At 52.0% G+C, this 27,994-nt stretch overlaps 7 protein-coding genes across 7 annotated transcripts; 5 read left to right on the top strand and 2 right to left on the bottom strand.

Moving 5' to 3' along the window:
* Positions 1–3,812: 3,812 nt before the first annotated feature.
* Positions 3,813–4,694, top strand: CTRU02_209756 (PX domain-containing protein YPT35; the record flags this gene model as incomplete). Its single annotated transcript, XM_036720571.2, has 3 exons — positions 3,813–4,274; positions 4,372–4,550; positions 4,631–4,694. The coding sequence occupies 3 exons, from the start codon at positions 3,813–3,815 to the stop codon at positions 4,692–4,694; spliced, it is 705 nt and encodes a 234-aa protein (XP_036587411.2).
* A 1,910-nt stretch (positions 4,695–6,604) lies between these two features.
* CTRU02_209757 (iq calmodulin-binding motif protein) lies at positions 6,605–8,704 on the top strand (the record flags this gene model as incomplete). Its single annotated transcript, XM_036720572.2, has 1 exon — positions 6,605–8,704. The coding sequence occupies one exon, from the start codon at positions 6,605–6,607 to the stop codon at positions 8,702–8,704; it is 2,100 nt and encodes a 699-aa protein (XP_036587412.2).
* Positions 8,705–10,725: 2,021 nt separating this feature from the next.
* CTRU02_209758 (uncharacterized protein) lies at positions 10,726–10,947 on the top strand (the record flags this gene model as incomplete). Its single annotated transcript, XM_036720573.1, has 2 exons — positions 10,726–10,827; positions 10,876–10,947. 2 exons carry the CDS (start codon positions 10,726–10,728, stop codon positions 10,945–10,947), a joined length of 174 nt encoding a protein of 57 aa, XP_036587413.1.
* A 1,700-nt stretch (positions 10,948–12,647) lies between these two features.
* Positions 12,648–14,440, top strand: CTRU02_209759 (uncharacterized protein; the record flags this gene model as incomplete). The annotated part of the gene is made up of 2 exons (XM_036720574.1): positions 12,648–13,335; positions 13,422–14,440. The coding sequence occupies 2 exons, from the start codon at positions 12,648–12,650 to the stop codon at positions 14,438–14,440; spliced, it is 1,707 nt and encodes a 568-aa protein (XP_036587414.1).
* A 963-nt stretch (positions 14,441–15,403) lies between these two features.
* CTRU02_209760 (uncharacterized protein) lies at positions 15,404–20,258 on the top strand (the record flags this gene model as incomplete). Its single annotated transcript, XM_036720575.1, has 2 exons — positions 15,404–19,096; positions 19,149–20,258. 2 exons carry the CDS (start codon positions 15,404–15,406, stop codon positions 20,256–20,258), a joined length of 4,803 nt encoding a protein of 1,600 aa, XP_036587415.1.
* Positions 20,259–21,604: 1,346 nt separating this feature from the next.
* On the bottom strand, positions 21,605–23,429 carry CTRU02_209761 (zinc cadmium resistance protein; the record flags this gene model as incomplete). The annotated part of the gene is made up of 3 exons (XM_070205331.1): positions 21,605–23,107; positions 23,143–23,253; positions 23,304–23,429. 3 exons carry the CDS (start codon positions 23,427–23,429, stop codon positions 21,605–21,607), a joined length of 1,740 nt encoding a protein of 579 aa, XP_070060979.1.
* Positions 23,430–27,619: 4,190 nt separating this feature from the next.
* CTRU02_209762 (uncharacterized protein) lies at positions 27,620–27,966 on the bottom strand (the record flags this gene model as incomplete). The annotated part of the gene is made up of 2 exons (XM_070205332.1): positions 27,620–27,786; positions 27,849–27,966. The coding sequence occupies 2 exons, from the start codon at positions 27,964–27,966 to the stop codon at positions 27,620–27,622; spliced, it is 285 nt and encodes a 94-aa protein (XP_070060980.1).
* Positions 27,967–27,994: the final 28 nt, after the last annotated feature.

A 27,994-nucleotide genomic window follows, 5' to 3' on the forward strand; every position in this document is an offset into this window, starting at 1 on the left:
AACTGTGTAATGAGAGACAAGACACGGACGGGGCTGAGGTTGAGGGAGGAGGTGAGAAGGGAGGAGAAGAAGGGGAAGGAATGGAATCGCCGGAGAAGCTGGCCGGTTCATATCAAGCGAAAATCAGTCCAGGCGTGGTGCTCCGTACCATTAGCCGTACCCTGCCTAGTCCTAGAGAGGTTGAGGCGAGAGGAGGGCCCGTGTAGTGCTAGCAGGCTGGGCAAAGAGAAGCAGCCAAGCGGAACATAGCATGGAGGAAGCATTAGCCAGGCCAGGCAGGCATCGGGAGCTTCTTCCACTCCTAGGTCCAAAATAAAGGAGGTCCGGGGGTCCCTGGATCACAACGCCACGGGCTCGCGATATCGATGGAGAGAACGGGTGCAATTAGGTTTAGCTCGTCTCCACGCCAGCCACCCGGCGCATTTCCTGCTGAACAGTCAGGGCCAGGGTTGGTTGGGGTCTGTTCGCCGCCTGCCAATCATTGGATGGTTCTTTGGTGTGTTGATGGGGTTCTCGTACCACGAAGAGTTATGAATGTGACACTCGAAAATCGTTGTAGTCACCACCCACCGTAGCCCAGGGCATATTACCAAGCACTCCATATCTCTGGTTACATAGCTAGGTTGATGAGACTATGTCTCTCAAGAGAAACAGAAGCCTTAGAAGCCCGTGATATAATGGCATAGCATGCCTGGTCTTTTTTTCCCATTCCCCTTACCAAAGACCCGCTTCAGCGCACCTTCAAAGAAACCCTAGCCTGCCATTCCCTCAACTTCGGGCAGGTCAGAGTTTGAGCAGTTGAGCCCTCACAACAGCCAAGAGACCCTTCTGGGTAGAGTAGTATTTTTTGGAGAGCGGGCCAGGGTTGGACAGGGCCTATTTGGTCGTGTTTTTTATTTTTCAGTGGGGTCTGAGGCTTAGTGGGTGATGGAAGGTTTCAGTGGAACTCTTAGCAGGGATTGGGCGAGCTTCCCACTGCAGCTACCAGGGCCTCTGCTTTTCTGTCTGCAGCACCGATGAAACTAAAGGGTGTTGGTGTGTTAGTATTGCTTTTTGTCCGCTCCACGAGCGAGATCGGGTGCCCATTGTTGCCCGGAAATGAACATCCTCTCCGCAAACTGGCAGGCACCCTAATCTTTCGCTGCCGCTGATTGAGAATGCCGAGTCGCATTAATCTGCTGCCCTGGTCCAGGTCGAGGTGAAAGGGCCGGCTTGCCCGCAAATCGCCATCTGTTGACCCCCTGTAGGATCTTGCCACCAAGGGCCATGACCATCAATCTATCCGTAGCCAATTCCAGCCTTGCTGTGCGGTCCGAGATGTGCATTCACAAGTCTTAGTGACCTCGTCAGCTCAGCATTCCTGTGTTCGCCCGGTACAAGACAGACTGACGACAACTCCGTGTCTGTCTGTCGGTGAATAGTTCAATCGGCCACTTCCCTGAGATTCGAGACCGTGCCACGAGACCGCGCCAGACCACACGAAGCCAATCGTATTCCCACTTGGCTGCCACTTTTGCAGGTCGGATGACCAGCCCCATTGTTGATTACGAGGTTGCAGAACTGACTGGAACAGTGTCGCTCTCCATAAAAATGCGATGGAATGTTTTCACTCTCTTCGGGCCCTTGCCCGCCAGTGACCAGCATCCCAGCTTCTAGGCGCCCTTCTCACAGTCGGCAGCGGCGGCGGCGGCGACGGACGGGATATCGTGCAGTACATAGTAGATTTTTGCCAACAGGCTAGCCCCGCTGATTCGGCCTTCGCTGAGCACACAGCTTTACGAGACCACCTCCGCCTGCAAGACGCAAGTTCTGCGAGACAGGAGTTGTTGTCGTGCCTTGGCGGAATGGTCTCCGATTGCCCCAACCGCTAACATTTCTCAGGCCTCAACACCACTTGGCAGGTCTTGTTGTGCAGACGCCAATCCAGATATTGTTGTTACGGGCGTCCGACTGGCTGATCGCCACTCGTATTCTGCAGCCTACTCCCTCATCTAAGGCATTGTGCAGAGGAGTAATGCAGCTAATACTGCATGCTAGAGTACCTCGGTAAGACGATTGTTTGGAAAAGGTGATGCATGGCATAAAAAGGGATAAGATAGCGCTGGGTTTGGAGAACAAGGTGGCTGGCTCCGCCTTACTGGTGTGGTATTCTTGCTGATGGCGCCGAAGCCCGCGTCCGATCCTGTGCCTCCAGAAATCCCCCAACGTAACGTGTCCGCGTAGCGGTCAGCCAAAAAAAGAGCTAGCACAGGCGGCGTTATTGACAGAACAAGACTACTTACAACCACTTTGACCGTTGGACGTTCGATGTTCGACAACAACTTCGTATTTGTGCTCGGCATCAGGCCGTGGAAGAACAGCCAAAAGTGGATGTGCCAAATTGTGGGAGCATTCGCTGTGGCAGGCACGCTTCATCCGCTCATTTGATTATCTCTTGATGTGTGTTGCGGTGGACCGGGTACAGTCTTCTATGTTCTTGAAAAGTCGGGCAGTAAATACCGAGAGAGCTAGGGAGCTACCAATGAGGGAGCTCCGGGGTAATCAACGTAGAATCCAAATGGAAGTCCAAGATCCTGGTCAACAAGATGGCCCTTTTACTATCCGCTTCCACCCCGGCTTAGGTTCTGCAGCTTCGGATCCGCACCGGCGACTTGGATCACGATGTGATGGCGCGGGAAGACAGCGCTTGCACTAAATGGATCTGAATTGTAACGCGATACTGCCAATGTTGACATGCTCATGATACTATGAAACGCCACAACCGGAGCTCTGGGTGTCTAGGTGAGTCGTCGGTGTCACCTCGCTAAAGCCCTTAGGCCGACCAGTTACGAGTATCGGCTCAGGAACGGGCGGTGACGTTTTAGACCAGCAAGCGTGGCAAGATAGATAAGACAGTCGATGTTCCCGCCGTTAGACAGAGGTTTGTTCTGATAGCTCTTGGTGTTTCAAGGATATGTTTAATCTTGGCTGCCCAGTACAATTTAACGCTCCCACCATAGCTACTTCGCTTTTCCCCCTTCTTCATCCAATGGCGAGCCATTTTCCTCAGGGCTCCACTATCGTCCGAAGGCACCTACCTGACAGACTTTGACTGACATTGCACCGCGTCCACACCTTCCTCCCGCGTATTCGTAGGGATTTGACAGGTAGGAGACCTCAAGTCCTTGCTAAACTTACCTAAGCTCGCCTCACCTCGGGAAAGGGACCCCCTTCAGCATATGATCCAGGATGGTTGACAGAGAGAAAGAACCAGCAGCAAGGTTAGGGATGGTAGGTGCGTTTCTTATTCCAGCCTCTTGTTGACATTGTTTTGACGCGACAAACAACCAAACGTCAAAAGGGTTTGTTCGGTGTTACCGCAGTTAGTGAACATCAGATCCTTGTGAACATCAGGAAGAGATCCGTACAACTTTTGCTTTGCTTTGCTTTGCCACCATCGTTTTTTCTTCGTATGATCTTGCACCTATAGCGCCTCTCACGGCCCGACATATGGGCCGTTCGTACGTGACATCGCGGTAACCTCAACAATTGGACTACTGGATGCAGGCTAAGTGGCTTCCAGCCCACTCTCGGTCGATTTGCACAGCCACGCGGACCCTACCACCCAACCGGTCCGGAGTCTTAGAAGCGCCCCGAGACAAGTCTTTCTTCCTACAGACTTGTGAAATCGTCAATACGTCACATATTCCCTCGCAACAAGACACACAGACCGCACTTGCACCAACACTGAATCGCAACCTCCCCCGGGAATCGCATCGCAATCGAGAAACCACGGCCCCGTCCATGAGGTAGCGGCCTCCGCACATGGATCCATGGACTCGGTGATAGGATCCCAGTTCCGCACAAATGGCACCCATGGCGGCCTGAACGGCGCCCATACGAAACCTTCTACCAAGGTCACTACAACCAACGGAAACATCGCGGACCTGCTGTCGCGACAGAACAACGATGAGATACGCGGAGGGCTGTTCGCAGACGAAGACGATGAGACGGAGTCGCACGACCCGGGGTCATCGCTGACGAGCCCTTCATCCGTCACTTCGCCCCCGTACTGGATGAATCACCACTCGCGATCTGTATCCAACATGTCCGCCGAGTCCGTGCTGCCCGCGGGCGCAATCACGATGCACGACAACGAAGCCAGCGATCGAAACGACCGGAACCGCGCCTGCTGGGCGAAGAGTGTCGAGATTACCGACTACGCGATAGTCAACGGTAGCGCAACAAATATCGGGGCTTTTGTTGTTTGGAACATCAGGGTTGAGACGCTGCAAGTTAGTGATTCCAGCTGCGACTTCGACCCGCGGCGCAGTGCAATGGCCATTGATAACGTGGTGATGCGGAAGCAAGGGCTAACAGTATTTCTCAAAGGGAAGCTACATGAACATTCGCAAGCGATACTCCGAGTTCGACGACCTCCGCGAAAAGCTCGTCAAGTCGTTCCCCAACTTTGAAGCGGCAGTGCCACCTCTGCCGCCCAAGAGTGTGATATCAAAATTCCGGCCCAGGTTTCTCGACAAGAGGAGAGCTGGGCTCCAATATTTTCTCAAGTGCGTTTGCGGACCCCCCGACCCCGTGTCATGACCGTCTGCGAGTGATTATTGTTGTTGTTAACGCTGACCACCGGCAGTTGTATAATGTTAAATCCCGAGTTTTCTGGGTCACCAATACTCAAGGACTTTCTATTCGCATAAACATAGTGTCTAAATACCTACCTACCTATTTTTACTTTATTGTATATTGTCTAAGGTTCAGTAACAAGCGTCACGGAGATGGCCGTGGCTGATCGCTGGGGCGCAGTGGCGGGTCCGAAGAAAAAAGACAGAAGTCTCAGGTGAAGCATCTGGGGGAGGGTGGGGGCCATATGCACATAACATAGCGGGCTGAGACGGACCCCAATCATGAACATGTCAACGACAAAAATAATGTGTCGCAAGAGCAGATCTTTCTTAAAGTCCCAGGGGTCCGGATTGTGCTCAGCGTAACGACGGCTTCTGGAATGCGGGACCGTTATAGGTGGCCGCCAAGGCCGCTGCCGAAGTCTCGGCGGCCGCGGGGCGGTTTTGAGCGGGGCGGAAGTAGGGTTAAAAAAAAAAAAAAACCACAACAATCGAAGAGATGCTGTTTTAGTCGGTGCCGTGGCAGTGAAAGGTGCCCTGTGCTCTCTCTCTCACAGTGATGTTGGTTGCTAGCCCTAGCCTGCTATGTAGAGGCACATTCAGCTGGACGAGGATTATGGTTGGAAATGGAAGGGCAGACATACATCTCCGCCCCGCCGATTGACCTAGGACGCGTAATGAGCAACAGGGCTGACAACGTCTAACAGGTACCAAGCCGGTTTAGTCTCAGTCTGGCATGCCACCAAGACGGACCAAGATTGTCAAGAGCGCCTAACGCAGCCCAGTTCGACACGTAAAATCTGCGGTGTAGGGCACCATCTAGTACTTCCAGTCAGGGGGGCAATTGCCGCTGAGCTGCAAGGCGGGTGGTGTGCTATTTCTATGGGGACCTTCATGTCGAATTCAGTCGGCTTGTTTCGTTTGGGATCTTCGAAACTGCCTATCGGAATGTCTGGGCGGCTTCTTACTGGCCTCTGCCCCCCTCTTGATTCCCCCATTCCGTTTACCTTCCTCTGCCCTCGACATCTTAGTCACATTCTTGAACCAGACGGGAATACGGGTGTAAGAAGGAGGCCGCAGTAGTCTTGATTCACATACGGCCGCATACAGACGGCCACATGCCGTGATGCCGAAGCGTCAGCGCATGGCCGTTTCTGTCACGGTTTCGATACCTGGGTGGATCATGAGTTTTGGTCGCGTTCTTGGTTCGAAAGCCATTCAATGTTGCGTCACAGCCCAGCAATTGACACGCCAGCGGGCGGTCGGCTGAGCACCACACACACACCTTGCTATCTGCCAGCTTAAATATGGAGAAGGAAACGGTCCCAAGCTTCCCGCCAACAAGGATGGCCTGCGGTATGATGCAGGGCGATGTTTGTTGTTTTGCTTAAGAGTTCCTTTTCGACATGCCCAGGAGATGCCGATGGCCCCCATGCCCACATCCCCACGGCTTTAATATAACACTTGGTTGGGAAGAAGAGGTCTTACCGTCTTGCCAATTTTTCTTGACAGCTGCTTTCTTTGCTTACTTTATTACCTGCCTTCCCCCCTCTTCTCCCGTCTTATAAGCTTACTCGTACGGATACCTCGACCCCATAATTATTACCCTTATGGCTGCTCTTTACATGTTCCAGCTGCCCTCCCCGTACATCCTATATCATTCGTTTGGTCTTTGCCTAATAGTATAAGCCCGGCTAGAATATCTACCTGCTACCAGCTTACTTATACCCACCCATCCAGCCGAAAAGAAGAAGAAAAACACCACCACACTACCCGGCACGGATATTCCCGGGCTACGAATACCTTAACCTCGACCTCGAAATCATAGTTCCGACTTGGAACGATCAGAAGACCGGATGTTCGCTCCAGCCGGCTCTCGGACCAGATCCCCATCCCTGGCCTTTCGTCACAACCGGGCGGACCCCGCAGCAGGCGCAGTCGCAGCGTTGGCAGCAGCCGTAGCAGCGCCTACAGCGGCGGCAGCCATGATGACGAAATTCGACCCCAGGCACCGCTATAATGCTGTTGGACCCGGCGACCACCACGCTGAAGGTCAAAGCCAGCAGGACGATTCTGGACCCCAGAAGACCCCTCTTTATCACCACGTTTCCTGCGCCGCAATTACCCCGCCGGCGACACCTCCCGTGCCAAGACCCGTTGAGGATTCCCACTCCAATAACTATTCTGCGACCGCATCGGCGCAAAGTGACGACACATGCTCGCTGGCCCAGTCCCACACAAGCACCGCCTACAGTTCGCGACAGGATTACATGGACAGTCTTGTGCCGCCATCGCGTGACGAATTTGACAAGATTGCAGAAGCGCAGCGCACGCGCGAGGAGGAGATTAAGCGCAATAGCCGCACCACGAAGCGCAGGTCTTTACAGAGCCAACATAATTCAGAAATGACCCGTCACTCACAGGATGACACTGACACGGCACCGGCGCAGCCGCCGCAGTCGCCGACGACAAGAGGAAGAAGCAGCAGCGATGCGATGAATAGGGCCGCAACCCTCATCCAGCGCAACTATCGCGGATACCGCGTGCGACGAGAAATGATGGGCATGGGACTGGATGCCTCGACGAGGTGGATGTCCGCTATTGAAGAGGCGCAGTTCCGTGAGATGAATCGCCCGCGCGCAAAAAGCTCAGTCAGCGCCGCGGGCCTCTCCATCAGCGGCGACCAGCATAGCGTTTTGTCAAGGGACTCGGAGGGTGGTATGCGTCCGACGACGGCGAGAGAGAACTGGAAGAAGGCGGCGACGATCGCGCGGCGCGCAGGCCACGACGACACTGAGTCCGACTCGGACTCGTCATCCTCGTCGGGGGGTTCGCATGAATCACCAGAGCAGAAGGCGGATCGACGGCGTCGCCGCAGCGAGGCCGTCGAGAAGAGGAAGAAGGATTCCAAGATGATGGGTCTGCAGTACTTCCTCGAAATGGTTGACCTCAAGCACCGGTATGGCAGTAATCTGCGTGTGTACCACGAGGAATGGAAGAAGTCGGACACGAACGAGAACTTCTTCTACTGGCTCGACTACGGCGGCGGCAAGAACCTCGAGATGGAGGCATGCCCGCGCGATCGCCTCGAGAGAGAGCAAGTGCGGTACTTGTCGCGCGAGGAACGACAGTATTACCTCGTGCAGGTCGACCAGGAGGGGCGTCTATGCTGGGCCAAGAACGGCGCACGAATCGACACCACCGAGTCGTACAAGGACAGCATCCACGGCATTGTCCCTGCTGACGACCCCACGCCCGCGTGGTCACAGCAGAACATCCCTCCGCCAAGCCCTGACTCTGAACGCCGTGATGACGACGATAGCCGGTCCGAGTCGTCGGTCGAGTCGGCACTCGAGGCCGACAGGGCGGCAAAGTACGCGACGCCCGAATTCGACAGCGCGACGGGTATGAAGAAGGTGTCGCACATCTCGGCTGCCACGGTCTTCAATAAGCTCCTCAGAAAGTCCGTCAAGAAGAACACATGGATCTTCGTCGCGGACACGAGCTTCCGGCTGTACGTGGGCATCAAGTCCTCGGGGGCGTTCCAGCACTCTAGTTTTCTCCAGGGCAGCCGCATATCCGCTGCAGGTCTCATCAAGATTAAGAACGGCAGGTTGTCCAGCTTATCCCCGCTGAGCGGACACTACCGCCCGCCGGCCTCCAACTTCCGCGCCTTCGTAAAGAGCCTCAAGGAGGCGGGCGTTGACACCTCGCACGTCTCCATCTCCAAGTCGTACGCCGTCCTGGTGGGGTTGGAGGTGTACGTCAAGTCACGGCAGAAGAGCAAAAAGACTCTCGAGAAGCTGTCGCTGAAGAAGGAGAAGATTGTCGCGCCGGAAGAGTTTAAGAAGCGCGAAGAGGATGAGATGGATAAGAGCGAGAGCGCCGCCAAGGAGCGCAAAGTGCTTGAGCAGGAGGCCGAGGAGAGGGAAGAGAACCGCGCTGCGGTCAAGTTGATGCGCAAGTTGAACCTTGCGCCGCGCGAGCCGACGGGGCAAAAGGGGGTCGAAGAGAGCGAGCCTGTGATGGATACTTTGACGGAAGAGAGAACGAGGGAGGAGCGAGCGGCTTCTTCTAACGTGTAAGGCGTCTCGTGATACTGCTGCTGCTGCTGCTGCTGCTGCTGCTGCTGCTGTTGGCTTGATGGGTTTCGACGGACGGTTATCGGGTCACGGCGGTTCGGCTTGCTGGTTTTGTTTTTGAAAACCTCTCTTATACCCACGCGCTTGCGCTGCTTTAGAATCTTTGCTCTGAGCGTTATATCGATGAGTAGATGAATGTTTAATGACGGGTCTGCATGAACTTTGTCTGCGTCAAGGTTGGGCCGTGCTGTGTAGTTGCCGATGAAGGTTGGTTTGTCTCGCTTCCCATGTGGATTTTGCTTGTCTTGTAATCCTGGTTGGAGTTGGCCTTAGGTGCTCGCAGTGCCTAGATTCACCGTATGCCATCACCCCCTTTTCTTTCCCTGATAAGTCGAGTGTATGGACCATTCGCCAATCAATACTTCCGCGGAGCCACCCCGACTATCTGTGATGCGTTTGCGGCGTAGCTATTCTCAAGGTCGCTAGTGTTTGCGAACACGATCATATGTTTGCTGTTTCTGGTGATGGTATGTTACCAGAAATTGCAAGTAGAAAGTTTCATTTCGTGGTAGCCCGTGTGTAAGAAACCGCTGGTTCGATCGTGGACGAGGATAGAGACAGCAAAGCAGATTTCGGTCCGGAGGTATTAGACCTGCTGACAGGGATAAAATAAGGCAAACAACCTAGAGAGATGATACATGCGTTACGCCAGTCCAGAGCAAGGTCACAGGTCTGTTCAAGTTCCTCGGCCTTGTGCAATCGGTCACAGTCTGATGAGACCGCGACGTTTGTTCTAGTCATGATCCATGCTTACGTTGCGGAGATTGAAATGTTCACACCCACTTCAAATGTCTTGTCAGCAGTGAACCACACGCTCGTTCCAGCCGCCTCGAGAATTTTTTTAAAAAAAAAAAAAAAACACAGGTTGGGGAGAAAAGGAATAGCAGCAGTGAGATATCTATGTGTGAGACCTGAATATGCACCCTTTGGGCAGACAGCAAAGGTTGGAACTTGGGAGGGACCATAATTCGGACTGTGGACGTCAGAGAACTGTGGTGGTAGCGACAGTAATATGTTCATTCTATGTATCAGTGTAGTTGAGGTGGTAAATTTAGTGCAATGAAGAGCCTGACCAGATGTGAGAATCGATTTCGGAGCTGTCCTCTAGAATCAATGTCGAAATCTCTAGAAAGGATGAAGAGCAGTCTCAAAAGAAAGGGAAGATATGGTGTGAGAAGATAGCACATGAGCTTCACTTGTTCTTGTTCGTTACGCTACTTGAAACTAAGAGACAGAGAATCTCAGTCGCAGACAAACTTCTTGATGTTATATATGCGACATGGTAATAAAGTCGGAAGTTGTTGAATGGGCTCTCTGTACGATCGTACTGTCATAAATGTAGGGTGAACCAAAGATTCTATTTTCCGTGATTACCTTTCCTAACTAGATGTTGCCTTCCGTACGAACAGATATATCTCTGTCCATACCTAGACACGAGTCGTGCATGACAGGTAATAAACCATGATCCCTTCCTCAGACATTTAGGTGTTACAGGTGCTAGTCATGCCACCTATACACCCCTTTGCCTGTGACAGCCTTGTCGTACGGTCATGTGATTATCGTTATTCCAACAGAAGTATTCTTACGTCGCATTGGACTTGATCTACCCTCTGCTTCTCCAGGCTAACAATACCCCGCGAAAATGCCATGCCCAGCCCGGAGGCCTGTAGTAGGTATTGTAGTGAGCGTAAAGGTTGATGTGTCCTGGTTCGTGCTAAAGTTTAAAGAATAACTGAGGGGCGAAAAGCGAAGATCAAGTCAGATATATATTAACTGCCATTTGGACTTTGGTATTGCCATTTTGATTCTATTTCAGATATGTTCGCCGCGCCTCTCAGACTTATAAGAACCTCACTTCATTCGCAGTTGTAGCACTTGACATTATCAGCTGTGATATCTCAAACTGTCTTTAACAACTTTTCTCATCTTCACCACCACATTCTTTTACAAGTCAACTTCTCAAAATGCGCACTTCTTCCTTCTACACGATGATTATCGCCTCTCTGGCCACGATGGTTATCGCAAGCCCAACTCCCCAGGGAAGCGACCCGCACCCCCCTTGCCCTGTAAGTGTTCAGCCTCCATGGCTATTGCTGCCGCTAACATGATTGAAGCCCGGCTACGCGTGCTTCAACCCGGCTCCCGATGGTGGTTGCTATTCTTGCAAGCCGACTGGCGGCGCCTAAATGGTTATGGAGCGTGTACATTCTAGACAGCCTAAAGAGACGTGCTAGTTCTCCCAACTCACTATCGATACCACTGCAGTTTGAGAAAGATGCAAAAGCCTGGCAAAGTTTTGACCCTGTTGTGACAAGAGACCGTGTGTCAAGCAGCCGCCAATTACCGAGCGTCTTGACTTCCTGATCCAGTAGTGCTCAGCATTATCACAGTAAATGATGTAATGTCATGTTTACCAGACAAATCTTACTCGAGAGGAACCGGCTCTTGGAGAACCACTTAGCCAGCTGTTGGTTTTATCCTCAATTTCCGAAGCCGTAGCTCAGCGGTGCTGTATAAGTGAGGCGACTTACACGGCAAGATCAACCACCAGTGGTTCAAACAATAAACCACACATATACCTTAAAGTCCTCCCAAAGGAAATGTGGATGTCCTTCCTGTTATAGATTCAGAGAGACTCGAGCAACTGCTAAGGTTCTACATATTCCAAAGTGAACATGAGAGCGTCCGGGTGTTGCCTATCGCCTTTTTTTTTTTTTTCCTTCGGAGGGAAGAGTATCCAGTCTAAAACTTGACCGAACAGCTTGGACTTTGAGAACGAAGATTGTCTTCTTCTTGTGAAGACGCCAACCGAGCTGCAGAGAAAAGCTTTCATGATAAATGTTTAATGGTCGCGGGAGTTGACCAGCGTTGCCAGGGGTACGTGCCAGCAGACTGCAGCCGCTTATCTCAGAGCTCAAAAGAAACTGCTCGAGAGCACCTTTGGCCGAGGAACCATCAGTATAGTGAGTGGCACAATTGACTTTGTTGAGTTCGAAAGGTCATATGTATTAATTAAATTCCATATACCTAGAAATTGTTAACAAAAACCGGAACAGAATTGTTGTCATGATGTCTTTTCCAGAGGCAAGGTGAGAATTGGATACAATTTGGCTTCATCTGGGCAACGAGTCGACGGTGTAATGATGTAATAATGAAATGACTGGAGAAGGGGGAAAGTGGGAAAGGGAAGAAAAAAAAAAGGTCGGCTGACTACCGTTGCAATGTAGTCGCAAAACGCAGCCCAGTGTCAAAGCATTCTGGCGGCTCTTGGTCTTGGGGATTTTTGATTCTAGATCAATGCACTGATGCTTGCAGAAATTCAATTCAGGGGCAGCCAGGTTGCGCGGGATGGGAACGAAAGAAGGGATGTGAAATGAGGTCGTCTTCAAGTGTAGGAGACGGAAGCTGTGTGGGTGGGCGTGAGTAAGTGAGATAAGTGAACAGGTGTGTGTAGCTGAGATAGGTACTTTAAAACACACCAGACTGATGCGGATATGGAAGTACTGCTGGCGCACCTTCCCCCTCCTTCGGTACTGCCGATGGCAAAAGAGCCACTGTGACCACAGCGGGCCATCCACTATGTCCAACAGAGGCAGGCATCCCCGTGGCGGAAGCAAACACTGACCCAGGCAGGTACGGTAGGCAGCTGCAGTAGTTGACGCGCCCCCAAGGAAGGACAGTGCAAATTGCAGCGACTAGTGAAAAAGAGTGCCAGACTGACAAACACAACCCCCCCAAAATCCCGCCAGAGGAGACACCACTTCCCGCATCGCATCAACGACGACGCAGCAAAGACGGGCGAACAGAGCCAGCGGAGACAACCAAAAAAAATTCATCGATCGACACGTCAATCGCCCTCGCGAAGAATCCGTCAGGAAAACAATGAATGGCTATTCAATCGTCGCCAATGGCCTCCGTCACGCGCTCCACCAGGAAGGCGAACACTGAAGGCCTCCAGCAGCTTCACCCCCATCCGCCGCCGCATCCCCTTCACCATCCCGTCCAGCAGGCCTTCGCCGCCAACACGAACACTGTGACGCGCGCCGCCCCCCAAAACATCTCCGGCTACCACCACCAGCTGTCTGCCCGCACCAAGCGTCAGCTCGACCCGGCCGATATCGTCGATTTTAACCACCAAAAGTCGAAGCGATCGCGTTCGAGCATCGAGATACTCATCAAGCCTGCCCTGCAGCCCATCAAGCCTATCGTTGCCAACGCGACTCCCCCCAACATCACCCCCATTCCGCAACCGACCACAACAACGCCTCAGGCGGCCCCCCTAGCGAAGCCGAAGCAGACCCCGAAGCCTGCACAACACGTCGCGACAGTGCATCCCCTGAGCACTCCCTCGGCTCCTGCGACCGAAAATGCTCCTCAGTTGACAAAACATCAAGAAAAGGTCATCAACGGCATTAAACATGAGTTGGATCGCTTGCAGCCCCGCGAGACCGATACCCACACAAAGGAGGGGGGCCGCAAACTGCGTTCCCAAGAGGCTACTCGTTTCAAAAGCGAGCTGTCAGCATACTTTCCCGAGTATGACGAAGTCATCGGAAATGACCCCAAAGAACAACGTATGGCCTCTTCCCCTTGCCCTTATCGCCATTCTTGCACGCGTTTTCGTCCTGCATTGCCTTGTACTTACTGACACTTGTCGCTACAGACTTGTTGAACGTTGATACCCCCATAGTCATTTTTGACTCGAACCCCACACGCCCTTACCCCATCGCCTGGCATCGCTCTCTTGGTGCGGAGCCTAGTGTGCTGAACGATGCCTCAACAACCTCGCAAAGCGGACAGAAAGTCCCTGTGCGCGGCTTTGGCGACGCCTTGTTCGACGAACTTGTCGATGCCCAGCGAATAGACTTTGACTTCCTCGGCATTTCCCACAAGAGAGAACCCGTCGAGGATCCACTTCCAGATGCATCCTTTGTGCCTTCGCATAAGAGGGCCGAGAGACTGGAGAGATCCATACGTAATACAGAACGTGGTAGAGCCCAACATGAAAAGGACCAGATCGCCCGTTTGTTAGGTGGCCTGCAGGGTCATGATTGGTTGCGGGTCATGGGTGTCAGTGGTATAACAGAGAGCCGTAAGAAGCAGTTTGAGCCTGCGCGTCAACATTTTATCAAAGGTTGCCAAGCCATTCTCGAAAGGTTCCGACAGTGGAGCTTGGAAGAGAAACGTCGCAAGGCCGAAAAAGATCGTGCACTTGCAGAAAGAGCCGAGGCAGAGGATACGAGCGAAGACAACTCTGCACCAGACTCTGCGAGCAGCGATGAAGAGGAGGATGGCGGAGACGACGGTGGCGATATCAGTGACGGCGACCCCCCGGGCTCTTCTGACAACGACTCCGTGACCAAGCAGCTTCGCGAAGAAGCCACGGCGAGGTCGAAAGGGTCAAAGAACAGCAGGAAGCGTCCAAGGTTGACACCGCAACCCCGACATCCTCCTAAGCCAGAGCCCCCGAGAGAGTTCAAATCGTTCTTCCAGAAAAGATACGAGCGAGACGCCGCCTTGCATCGGCATAGACGAGCTGGCCGAAAAGTAGTAGCATGGGGACATCCGATACCAGAGATACCCGAGATCGATTTTGATCTCCCTGAAGAGTTTCGGGACGAGGAGACATTGAAGATGCAGGCGAGGAAGAGACGCCGCGATCGCCGAGGCAGACACTGAAGGAGTTGCTCGTTTAGCGGAGCACTGTATTTGTGTATTACCTTGTGTGTATCTTATGGCTCTGGTTTCTTGGACTGCATGGAGGGGCGTAAAACTACTGTTGTAACATTAATCTTTGTAGAATGTTGGGTGGGCATGGCTCAAGAATAAGCGTTTGATTTCCGACCACTGGCGTCCAATGAAGGCAATGTGTGATTGTCTGACATTTTTTAAAGCATTAGCATAGAAAAAGAGACAAAGAGAGCTAGGATGTATGTCGTATTTGCTAATGATAGCGCGTCAGATGAAGGCTTCGAGAATTGGCGGAGGAAGTTACAAGCAGGCCGTTGAAGCTTAAGCTTCCTTGTCAGCTGTGTGACACCTCAGGCTCGAGTCTAGGCACAGACCAGCTCTCCCAAGCCACCAGCCCCCCTTGAACGAACATGTCTATATTACATAATCTCGATTTCAAGAGGTCCACCCAACGGCGCAAGAGCCAAAGTGGCCCCGGCAGCTCCATCTTCAGTAGGTGTTGTCGCGGCGAAGCGTAGAGACGCGCTGACTGAACCATGGAAGGCCTGAACTGAACCACCGACCGCCGACCTCAGTTTTATGTTTGGTTGACGCAGCAGAATTCTTCCCAGGCTGCCACCTCGCAAGTGCTTGTCGTCCATTAGCCAAATAGGCTTCCATTCATTTACCGGCGGAGTAGTTTTTTTTTCTAATCCTCCATTACTAATTCTTCATTCTCCGCCGCCGTAGCTTCCCCAAACAAACCCCAACCTCGCGCGACGACGACGACCACAGAGGCAGGATGATTGAGGCCCTTGACGAACTTCGCACCTGAGAATCTCGCGCCGGCGCACCTTCCTGGTCCGCATCTGCCGACCTCAAACCTATCGGCCCCTCGCAATTCGAGCGAGTCGACGTCTTCCTAGATGATCAACTGCGACGCAGACGCCCCGAGCGCAAACTAAGGTCATCATGAACCCCCTCGACGCAGCTGCGGCTGCCCCCACCGTTGAGGAGGTTGTCGCCAGCGACTCCGAAGACGACCTTCCCCCTCTCAAAGACGAACCGCCCTACCCTTACTTCGTCATCCGACAAGACGTTGAGCTTGAGCTCAATTTTCGCTCGAAGCGGATCGATGGAAAAACCCACATCACCTTCGCCGTGGTGTCCGGCGCCCAGGTGGAAGAGCTTGCCATTGATGCGCGTCAATCCGAAATCGACGTCAAAAATATCACGGTGCAGATTCTCAAGGACCTTCAACCCGTTGGTGAACCGAAAAAGGTTTCAGCAAACTACACGGACCCGTATAAGTTACTGGAGTACCCGAAGTTTTACAACTGGAACGCCGAACATCACGACCTTAGGAAGATACGGATGCGGCCCCTCATGCACACCCGAAAGAGCGACGTGCCCGCCGAGAATAGAGAGACGGTCGGCTGTACGCCCGTAGACGGTGCTTTACGAGTCAACTTGCGTGATCTGAAGAAGGTCAAGGAAGAACCAGGAGCAGGAGTGCCAAAGCGTCCGACACTCAAGATTCGGGTTTCGAGCATGACACCAAGCTCCTTTGAGGCGCCAGAGAACGAACTGACAGGTACCCGTGAGTATCGAGTCACGATACCTTTCAAGACCAAACTGGTTAGAGATGGTATTCAATTTGTCGGAGTAGATGCAGGCGATCTCAGATACCCCCATGCCTATACACGGCATTCTATCGAGCCTGGAACTGCGTCTTGCATCTTTCCTTGCATTGACGATCACGGCCAACTCTCAACGTGGAGTATAGCTGTCAAGTGCCCAAGGACGCTGGGCGACGCTCTTTGGCAACCTCTGGCTACCCAGCAGCGGGCGAATGGCAACACGAACGGCAACCGGGATCGCGTTCACACCAGCCAATCCAAGGCGGACAGAGATTTCTCCCTTACTGAAGAAGACAAACTCCTCGAAATGACGGTTGTTTGCTCTGGTTCGCTGACGGACGAGGTCGTGGATCCGCATGATGAACGCAAGAAGATTATGACTTTTGAGATGGACAAACGTGTCTCCGTTCAAAAAATCGGTTTTGCAGTCGGTCCGTTTGAGCACGTCGACCTCTTTTCAGACTTCCGCACCGAAGAGAACGACGAAAAACTAGGCGCAAGCGCACTCAAGATTCATGGATACTGCCTGCCTGGAAGAGCTGCCGAAGTCCAAAACACTTGTGCAGCCCTCGCAGCGGCAGCTGATTTCTTTACTCTCACATTCGCCAGATATCCATTTGAAAGTTACAAGATGTGCTTCTTGGACGACATGGTTAATGATACTGTGGCCTTGCAGTCACTCTCGTTTATCAGCACTCGTCTCCTCTTCCCGGAAGACATCATCGACCCAGAAGTAGACGTCACCAGACAATTGGTGTTTAGTCTAGCATCCCAATGGAGCGGCATTAACTTGTTCCCAAATACGCGCCGAGATTTGTGGGTGGTGATTGGGATTGCGTACTACATGACCGACCTGTTCCTGAAGAAGCTCTGTGGAAACAACGACTACAGATTCCGGATGAAGACCATGTCGGACCGACTGGTCAACATTGATATCAAGAGGCCATCATTACATGAACTTGGTCATCTTTTGCACATAGGAGACTTCGAGATGGAGTTCATGATTCTGAAAGCCCCATTGGTTCTTTTCATTCTCGATAAGCGCCTCATGAAGGCGCCTGCTCAAACCAATCTGACCCGCATTATCTCCCGAATCCTCTACAAAGCGAACATCGGAGAAAAACAAAGCGAGTGGATTATCAACACTGAGTCTTTCCAACGGGTCTGCGAGAAGAATGCTAGAAATAAACTAGAGGCATTCTGGAACCAATGGGTTTATGGATCTGGCTGTCCACGGTTTGATGTCTTCCAGCGGTTCAACAAAAAGCGCCTCTGCGTGGAAATGACGATACGACAGGTCCAGGACAAAGCTTTAACCGAAACGCAAGCTCTGAAGAAGACAGAATTTTTACGTGCTATCAAGGAACGGTTTCACGGCGTGAAGGCCGACGAAACCATAGGCCTGTTTACAGGCCCAATGACGATTAGGATCCACGAAGCCGACGGCACCCCTTATGAACATATAGTAGAAATTCGGGAGGATGCTGCAAAGGCGGCTAAGTTCGAAATCCCCTACAACACGAAGTACAAACGGCTTAAGAGGAAGAGGAGGGCAACTGAGAAGCTAAGCGCGCAATCAGCGGCAGACCCAGACAATAATGAAGAGACGCTTCTGTACTGCCTAGGAGATGTTTTGACTGGCCCCGAGGACATGAGAAAGTGGGAGTTTGCCGAATGGGAACCTGAAATCGAGAAGGCCATGGACCAGGAATCCTATGAGTGGATCCGAATGGACGCTGATTTTGAATGGGCCTGCGAGATGAAGACAAATCTCCAGAGTTACATGTATGTGTCCCAGTTGCAGCAGGACCGAGATGTCGTTGCGCAACAGGACTCGATGCTTTATCTAAAGAAGAGCCCGCCTCACCCGCTTGTCTCAACCTTTTTAACCAGAACTCTCGTCGACCGTCGGTACTTCCATGGTATCAGAACCATGGCTGCCGAGACGTTACATCAGCACGCCACAGAGAAGGTATCGATGGCAGGCATGACACACATTCTGAAGGCTTTCGCAGAGCTCTTCTGCTATCCTGATACTCAGACACCACGACCGAACGATTTCTCGGACAAGAAGCAATACATTGTCCAGAGCACACTGCCAATGGCCATTGCTAAAATCCGTGACTCTAGTGGCAAGTGTCCCGAAAAAGCCCGACGATTTCTCCTGGACCAGGTGCAATTCAATAACAACGCCAACAACCCGTACTCTGATCACTTCTATGTTGCAAAGCTTCTTGAGGCTCTAGCAACAAGTCTAATTCCAGAGAAGCGACACGACTCTGGGGACCAAATGGACCTCGATATGTCACTAGAAGAGCGGAGCTTCCTTGGGGAGGCGTTGGTCGAAATTGACAGGTTCCGCAGGATGGACGAGTGGGCCAACTCTTACCAGAATATTTGGACGACCACGGCGCTCGAGTGCAGGCGAAAACTCATGAAGGCTGGAGTCGTCCCAAAAAGCGCTCTAGATTTCATCCAGTACCTTCAGGACGAGACCTGCGACCTCGTACGAATTAAGGCCTTCGAAGCTCTCGTGGACTTAGGGTATATGCTGGAATTACCTATATTTCGTCTTATACTATCGGTCATTAGCACCGACAAGTCCCCGTTCGTTCGAGACAGGCTCCTCAATATTTTCTGCTCCGGCCTAGCTGGTCTTGCTTTTGGAGAACAGTCTCAGCCCAAGGCACCCACTGCTGCTCCCGATGGTGGGGACGTGCTAATCATGAATAACCCGGAGATTGAGACACAGGAGCGGCGCAAGCAATTCGCTAGGAAGCAGGACATCGATGTCGCACTAGCAGCTTTACGAACGGAAATGGAGGAGCAATATTCGGAGCATGAACAAGCGCTGCAAAAAGCAGTTTGGAAGGCAATGAACTCGGCAGTGATTGGCCGCGCTGAAAAGATTACGCTTCTTGAGTTGTGCGGTACCATGTTTGATGTTGCTGATAGATGGACGGTCACTCTCAACTTCCCAAGGAGGTGGAGGGTCACCCGTCCAGTCAAGATCCAGCCAGGCAGAGTAAGTATATGCATTCCGCAAGATAGGTTTTTAGTACTAACACTCGTTACAGCTTATGGTCAACTTCAAGTCGTACTACAAGACAGGGTTACCGCAGATCAAGCCTAAGGAAAAAGAGCCAGAGAAGGAGAAGGAGCCCGAGAAGGAGAAAGAGAAAGAAAAGGAAAAGGAGAGAGAACCGCAGCCGCAGCCGCAGCCGCAGCCGCAGCCGCTGGCTCGACCACCAGAACCTAAGCGTCTGATCGTCAACATGAAGAGCGGCGGCTCTGCCAAGATCAGTAAATCAGTGCCCTCAGCCTCTCGGCCTGTCTCAACTACACCCCGCCCTCTTCCGCCGTCGGCTGCGCAAAGTCCCAAACCAGCCTCGGCGCCTTCGCCGGTTCCTCGAGAAGCAGACTCGATTGTTGCATCAACAATCAGGAAGGAGACAACACCCAAACCTTCAGTTGCGAAGCCCTCCATATCGAAGCCCTCGCTGTCCAAGCCATCCGTGGTCAAGCCTTCAATCTCCTCCAAGCCTTCCATTTCCAAGCCATCCGTCGTCAAACCCACGATCTCAAAGTCATCGGTTGCGAAACCTATGGTGTCGTCGGGTTCGATTTCTGTGCAACGGAACGGAAGTGCCACGCCGCAGCCTACATCTTCGTCTGATACGCCCAGCAGCAAATCACAGAAGCGACCACGGCCCGACAAGGGCCCGGGGGTTGACGACGCGTCTCCGGTTTTGAAGAAGGCAAAGCTAAACATCAGGCCCGACGGCACGATCCCGAAGCGACGCAGAATGTTCCGGTTTAGGCACCCCAACTTGAAGTCGATTTTGAAGAAGGCCGGAGTGGTCTCGCAGATGCCGCCCCTGAGAGACCCATCGCAGATCAAGCCTCGCAAACCAGCCTCACCGTTGACCTCTCGCGGTTCTCCTGCCGCGTCCCCGGCCCCTTCTCAGTACGAGAGCAGCATTATGGCAAAACCGGCTCGCAAGCCCCTACCGACAGGATCTGGTCCAGGCTCCTCGGGGCCAGCGGCTAGTCCACCAACACCAGCGGCATCTCTTCCACCAAAACCCCCACCACAGGCGTCTCCACCACCAGCAGAGGGCCAACCTGCTCCGAAGCGCGTCAAACTCGTCATTAAGAAGCCATCGTCATCAGCGCCGCCAAAATAAGAAAAGAAAGGAGCACTCCCAGAAGTGGGACAGTCAAGGGTGGGACCACATTTATCTTTTATGCCCGAAAGCGGGTTATAAAAGTCTCGCAGGACCTGTTTTAGCACAAATTTCTTTTTCTTGCTTTTTCTCGCGTTTATTTTACTTTTATTCCATTTTTAAACCCCGTATGTTACGCCTCCCGAGACATCACAAAAAGCATCACCGGGCGTTAGGTCTTGGGGCAAATGGGGGGTGGCGGATCGGGTACAGCGGGGGGGTGCTGTGCGAGCTAAAGGGAACGAAAGCCGGAGATGGAGAGCAAAGGGAGGGGCGGGAAGGAAAGAAAGCGTGATGATGCCACCGTATCGGCTAGCGTATGTATAAGTATTCTTCGGGAACAGGCAAACAAAATCTTAATGATACCCTCGACCTCCCCCCCTTTATAGGACGTACCTATGTTGTTCTATGAACGGTTTGGTTTGGACGTTTAATTAGGAATGTCCCGTCCAACTTGGTCTCGTAGTCTGACTCTCTTCCCGTGCACGTATCGTAATCCTGGTATTTATCCCATCTCGAAGAGTTGCGGGTTTCCGTACTTTTAGGATATGAACGTGAATCATATTCACGGGAGTAATCAGTTGTCAGTCAGTATTGATTGCTTGTGGATTATTTTCATGATCAACTAGTTGAGGCAAGTGTTCCAAGTTCAGCATCAGAGTGGTTTGTTTCTTCGTCTTGCCTGACCGGACGCTTCACCAGTCAGTCACACATTGAAATTCCCAAACAGCCACATCACCAGGAATCCCAGCATAAAGAACACACTAGAGTTGGCATAGAATCGCATTTCTACGTTCACTCCTTGGGAGAAAAAAAAAAAAAAGCCGACTGTATCTGAGTCCTGAATTTCCACCGTTTTATCTCGGGGTTTAAAAATGAGGTCTTGCTGGTTGTACACGGAACCCCTTCTACGTCCAGAACAAGCAGCAATAATAGCGCCGTGTCCTTTTTGTTGGTGGTTGATATGCTTACATAGAGAAAGTTTTCGCTCCGGAAAAAAGACTGAACAAGAGAAAAAGAAAAGAGATGTGGTAGCCAAGTGCAAAGCTTCGTCGTGACCTCCATTGATCCCCAATATGTCACCTTTATCCACCCCGCCCTTTCCAGTCCGTTAAACGCCAGATGTTTTTTTTTTCCTTCTTTTTTTGATTGCAGCAGCGAAGTGTGCAAGCTTGTGGGGAAAACAAAGTGCCGCCCGCCTGTATTGGTGATAGCAATAATATGAAGAGCTTCTTGGCTCTTATTCAAGTGTCACAGTCAAAGGGGAAATAAGAGAGTATTATTAAGGTCAACGGTAACAAGGTCGATTAGTGTGAGTGACCGTGGCTGTGGCTGTGATCGTCATGACTGTGGGCGGAGTTGCTGCGAAGGCTGCTGCCACCCGCATTTGAATCCGTACAGCAACCCTTGCCAACGCAGTCTTCTACACACTCGAGAAGGCAGGCCTGCTGGGGAGAACCGAATGATGTCGCAGCACCGTCATATTGAAGGGCACGATGAGCGTTTTCGGGCTCTGGGTAGTCTTTGTCGCCGCAAAATTCGGGTTGGATAGTGGCGGCGTGGATGCCATAGGCATGGAGGCACTTTCGGGCCCGCTTGGCAAGCTCCATGTACTTCTCACCGCCCTCGGCCGAGATAGGGAAGCTAACCTGGACGTGCATCGAGGCAACAATCTTGGTATCAGAGAGCTGCCAGATGTGTACGTGATGGCAACTGATAACACCCGGCAGGTTTTGAATATCTTCACGGATCTCGTTAAGGTCGATGTGGTCGGGAGTGGCTTGTAGGAGGATCTTGGAAGTCGCCTTGGTAAGGGGAATAGCAGATCTGAGGATGATGAGAGTGATGAAGAGAGAGACGGCAGGATCGGCGTAGAAGCGACCAGGCCAGTCGGTCAGCCAGATGATGAGCGCAGTGACAATGACTCCGACGTTGCCCAGAGCATCACCGATGACGTGAAGAACCATAGCGTTCATGCCCATGTCGCCATGGTCGTGACCGTGACCGCCCTTTGCCTTCTTTCTCTCCTTGTTATGGTTGTGGTTGTGGTGCAAGCTTGACTCTCTTCTTGGGCGTTTGGAGCCGCAGCGGCCACGGGGTTGCTCGATCACGTAAGACTTGTTGTTACCATTAGACTTGAGCAGGGGCGACTCCTCGTCAGGCTCGCCGTCATCAATAGCATTTTCCTCCACCTCGCTCTCGCTGGTCGACTCCTGGCCGTCGAGTTGGGGCTGGCTGGCTGCGATGATTTCCTGGCGGAAGCTAGAGGGGTGGATACTGATGTCATCAATGCTAGTGAGACGCGCGTGGTGGCGGTTGCCGGTCTTGCGGCGGTCCTGACCCTTGGAGGTAGAAGCACGGCTAGAATATCGGCCGGAGGGGTCTGACTCCCTCTCGAATCTAATGCGGCGTGGCGTCTCAGGGCCGGAGGTTGCTTTGGCGACAACAGCCTCAGGGAGGACATCCCCAACATTGCCATCGTCGTCGCGGGCGGCGTGGTCGGAGACATTAGTGGCGCGGCCTTCCTCGGCAGCGTGTTCATCGGAGTGGGCATGTGCGTGATCGTGGTCGTGGTCGTCATCGCCGTGATCGTGATCATGGCCACCATGGGAGTGACCATGGCCACCGAGAACGAAGAAGCCGACGAGGTTAGAGGCGAGGCCGAAAGAGCCGACAATTAGAATGAGCTTGGGGTTGTCGATCTCGGGAGGGTCGAAGAATCGGGTAATGGCTTCGAGGATGATGGAGACGCAGAGGGCAATCAGGAAAACGGCATTGAAGAAAGCACCGAGGATTTCAGCTCGAAGCCACTGTGAAATTCTAGTCAGCTGCGTGTTTCTTCGCGCAGGGGGAGGAGTTTGGATCGACTTACGCCGTAGGAATACTTGTCGGTCGTGGCCTTTCTCGCAACGGCGACAGCCCAGAGCCCGACACAAAGGGAGATGATGTCGTTGAGCTACGTCGGTTAGTGATGCGTCGCACATACAAGGATTCGGCCAAACGTACCATATGGAAGGCATCTGCCGTCAGGGCCAGCGACTTGACAATCAGACCAACAATTAACTCAACCAGGAAGAAGACGATATCAATGCCCAGCATGATGCTGATCCGCGTTGACTTTGACCACGCCATGATGGGCACAAGTCGTTGTCGCCGCGGATAATAGAACTTGAGAAGAAGTGGAAAAAAAGGATAAGAGAGCTCCAAGAGCTCTATAAATTAATAGGTTGAGCCAGTAAGTAATTGTTGACGGGAGATGCAGTCGCTGTCGCCCTGAATGTTGGAGATAGAAATTGCGCAGGCGGAATCGAGAGGGCGACTGGGGGTAAGGGAAGAGGGGCGCTGGCAGATTATATTTGATCAGGTAGGATCTCTGGCAGGCAAAATTAAGTTTTTGGACAGGGTGGAGGGTGGAGAGCGCCAGACAACGCACTATGCTATCTGAGGGCAATTTCGAGCGATAAGCCAAACTCGCAGGACTGAGGACGGCAGTCACCAAGTCGAACGTGTGTGTGTGTCTGTCTGTCTAGGTATTCAGTTGCCTGCTACGCTCCAACTTTCACTGCTTATACCGTCTAGCTGCAGATGGTGGCACACAGTGGCAGATGGAGAGAAAAGATTGGAACGCGGTCAGACTAGCCCAGTGCGCAAGTTCCTGGTTCCAGGTGGGTATTATGACGGTATTAGCTTTTTTTTTTTTTTTTCAATGTTTTGCTTCTTTTTATGGTCACTCGCCTCACTGTTGCGGAGGAATTCGGGGGTAAATTGTTAAAGCTCTTCAGGCACATAACCCTGTAAAAGCAGGCGCCTAGCACCTAGCAACAACAACAAACAAATGGAATTGGTCAGAAGGCGAAATGAGAGGCGTATGCCAGAAGAAAACAGACAGGCTGAGGGGTGCAAAGAACTTTTGAGGGCGTATTAACTACATGTTGTCTTCTTCTTTCAGAGACACAAGGGAGAAAGAGACGCGCAGGGAGGCGAGGGTTTGTCTCGGAAGTACGGCAGGTATGGAAAAGAAAAGAGGAAAACATTCTGCAGCCATGGCTGCTTGCCCGAGCTGAATAATGTTTCCCCTTTGTTACGGAAGCATAGGCAAAATGTATATTTCTTCGGAGCTGCATCGGTCGTCCGCCTCGTGAAGCTGCCACCAAAGCTCAAAGCTCAAAGCTCGGGCTCCGGACTTGAGTTGGAAATACTAAGGCTGGCTGCGTGCGAAGACACGACATGAGGGACGGGTACCAGAGGCACAGTACAGTCAGTACAAAGTTAGTCAAAGAGGCAACTTCGCATCTGCTTGCATTAGGGGTTGATGATGCAGCATTACCAAAGCTTCCTTCGGGGTCTACCAACGCCTCTACCTTCCCTTTACTAAGTAGCACCCTTCTTATTAGTGGGCTCCAGTGGGCTGACTACGACGGGTTCTGCTCAGCCTGTGTCCGTTGCGATCGGCCTCTGATTGGTTTGAGCTGGTACTAGAGCCACCGCGCCACGGTGTATCTGAGCACCCCCAGCTTTCTCCACTAAACGCATTCATACCATGCCGCAGTAGTAAGTGTCTCATTTTTTTTTGTCTCCCCCAGTTGCCCTTCGTGCCCTTCCATCTCCCTTCCCAGTTCAACAGTTTCTGCAACACACTGTCACTTAGAAGGCAAGTGCAACCTCAGGTTCGGATCGGAGTACGGATATCGTACCATCCTCGTGGGTTTTTCGGCTCGGAGTAATACTGTCGGGTACCATCAAACCACAACCTTGCCATAAAAAGGCCCCCAACACGACACAACAATGTACGCATGCATACCGTCATGGGTGTCGATCGATTCATCCCAGAAAACATTGACGCAATCCTGGCTTACGAAACCCCGCCCGATTTCGGCACCATACCAGTTTCGATTTCTGCAGTGTCGGTTATGGCAGCTTTAGGTAGGCCGCTCGCACATTCACCACCTCGGATGTCTCCTCCCCAGTTCCCCGGCCCCACATGTCGGTCTAAGTTCGGGCGGCCATCTCGGGATCCGTTGTGGGACGTACATCGGCTCCGTTTCCTAAAACCTCTCAGATCCTGACACCGAATCGGTTCGGCATCAAGGGTTTCCAGCTCACTTGCTCTTTTCTCTTTGGCCATAATGCGTGACCTTTTTAACTTCTGAAATTTCTGCGTCGACAGCAAACAGGATGAGATGGGTTGTATTCCTCTAGATGTTAGTAAGGAATTTGCTGGTTGTTCCTTCCAAACTTACCCACAGCTGTTGCGTGTTTCTCGGTTTATTTCTACCATGTGAGTCCCACATTGAGAGCAAACTTGATCAAGCAGACGCATGTCGCTCCTATTTTGCAGTCCACATGCTCATAGAAAGCGGATACCTTCTTTACGCCAAGACACGATGCCACTTCTGGCCTCGGTTACTTCAAGAGACCACCGGCCCTACTGATGGACTTGGTGAGAGAAACTGGCTTAGCAGCCTATTTCGTCTAAGATTGGCGGAAACACAAAATTACAACAGCGCTGAGAGCAATGCCAGCTGCACTGATATTAGGATAATGGAGCCGAGGTATTCCTCTCTGGATATTCAGGACCTTGACTGCCTTCGAACCAGTATCACCTGCGTACAAATGTCCTGAATGAACAGGCATTATTTCTTCACCGCGCCTCTCAGTTCGCTGTGCGCCGCCACCATAGCGATGGCCTCGGCTGGCTGGTTTATGATGGCATGCAATTTTACGGATCCGATGCATTGCCAGTGGGTTTCGTACTCGAAAAGGACTCTTTTAACTTTACGGAGAATCCAAAGTCAAGTCTCGAGTCAAAGATGGCCACCAAACTCTCCGCCATTAACCTATTGGAAAGTAGGACCACGAGCATACGGATAAGTACAGGCCTATATCGACTAGGGCAATCATTTTTATAGTCAACAGGCGAACTGCAGATGATTCAAGGCCCTGGAAACTTGATGTCTAAATATTTCTCACTTTCATTTCCAGCCTTTATTTCACCGTTGTGACGAAATGAAAGACCTCATCATCCCACTTAAGACAAATCTATGAAATATTCAGCATGAAACTCCAATTCGAGACGCAGGAACAAGTAGAGAACGTGGCAGGTGTGTCGTAGGCGACACTCACTTCGCCTACGACAAGCAAATGTCACCCTAACGCCGTCGGCTCATTCGCAACAGGACTATATTGACGCCTGCGACCGAGAGAAAGACACAGACGGTGGAGGAAACACACATGGTTTCCCCGTGCATACATAACACGAGAAACTACAAGGTAGCGGATGGCTTGAGAGGCGTTACGCTGCTTCGGCGGATGGCTGACTGATCTACTACGCGCAGAGCCAAATGCATCCCCACGGTTTATTGACATGTTCTTGGAAATCTGGATTTGAAAAAAAAAAAAAAAAAAAAAAAAAAGTAAATGTTATTAGATAAACGGCTCAGATGTGTATCCAGAATACAAGGTTCACATTTTTGCTTATTGTGTCACGAGGGACATGATATGGGAGCTGTTTTCCTTCCCAATATCTCCCGCCGCGAGAAATATTCTCTGTCACACTCTTTTATGTCTTGAACTCTGCACAGGGCTGATTATTTCCACTTGAGTATTACGAAACATGTCAAACATGGCACTCGTGGCGTTCCAACATCCTTGGAAACCTGAAAGCACAACCGGGAAAGACGGGGAGCAAGACGCCCCCGGCTCCCGTAGTCCCAGCCACATAACCACTTAAGAGCTTCTCAGCAAGCCTCGCCAAGGAGAGAAGAATGATAAAACGGCCCATTCGTCAGCCCATATGACGGGTATAGGAAAAGACTATTTGCAACGCCAAACTTGTGAAGATAGTTCGTGGACACAAATAGAGTTGCGAAAAAAACCAAGATATTTGCAAAGTATATTCCTGTGGCGGCAAACCACGAAACATGATGCACTCGTATTTCTAACATTGCAGCTAGAGTTCGGGTAGTGATGGCCGCGAGAGATTTGACTGCGCCGCGCCAAAGTTCGTAATTGCGCTGGTGGTGATAGACTCTCTGTTCTTGAAGACATCGAGATCCTCCCGCATCGAATGTCTGCTCTGCCGCGTCCTCTCGTGTGCTGCTGCCAGCCAGATCGAAGGCAAAGCCTGCCCACTTCCTGGACCTACCAAAAGTGCGAAATGATCTGCACGATATAAAAATTAAAAAAAAAAAAAAAAAACTTCAAAACCTACACATCGTCAAAAGCAAAATGTCGTATACTCAAGCCACCGTCCCATACACCACGAGCAGGACCGATAAAATGCGCCACTTCCGGGAGACGAAACACGGCGCCTGCTCGCCTGGTCACCTCCTCTGTTCCAAAGACGCAGATAGCAAGACATCAAACGGCGCAGACCGCCCTGCCACAGCCCTCTTCGCGCTCATCGAGTGCCTCCTGCACGTCAACGCCGCGCCACACTGCCGGCCATCAGGAAAGACAACGCCGCAGTGCCGCTCAATGTCGACCGGGTCTGTATTAAGATATTTTTAGTATTGATCAACTATTGAAAAGTATGGTACTGATGCAAAGTACCTCTGCGTCTGCGTCTGCGTCGTCTGCCTGCAGGTACCGGTGAGGGAACCGCACGCTCACCGAGTGGAGCGCTGCCGTCTGCTGCGTCCGCGGTACCTTCCGGGGAGACGGAGTTCATTTGGTTGCAATACAATCGAGATCGGCAG

The sequence above is a fragment of the Colletotrichum truncatum genome, assembly GCF_014235925.2.
Source record: "Colletotrichum truncatum strain CMES1059 chromosome Unknown Contig_0006, whole genome shotgun sequence".
In the NCBI taxonomy this organism is placed as follows: Eukaryota; Fungi; Ascomycota; class Sordariomycetes; order Glomerellales; family Glomerellaceae; genus Colletotrichum; species Colletotrichum truncatum.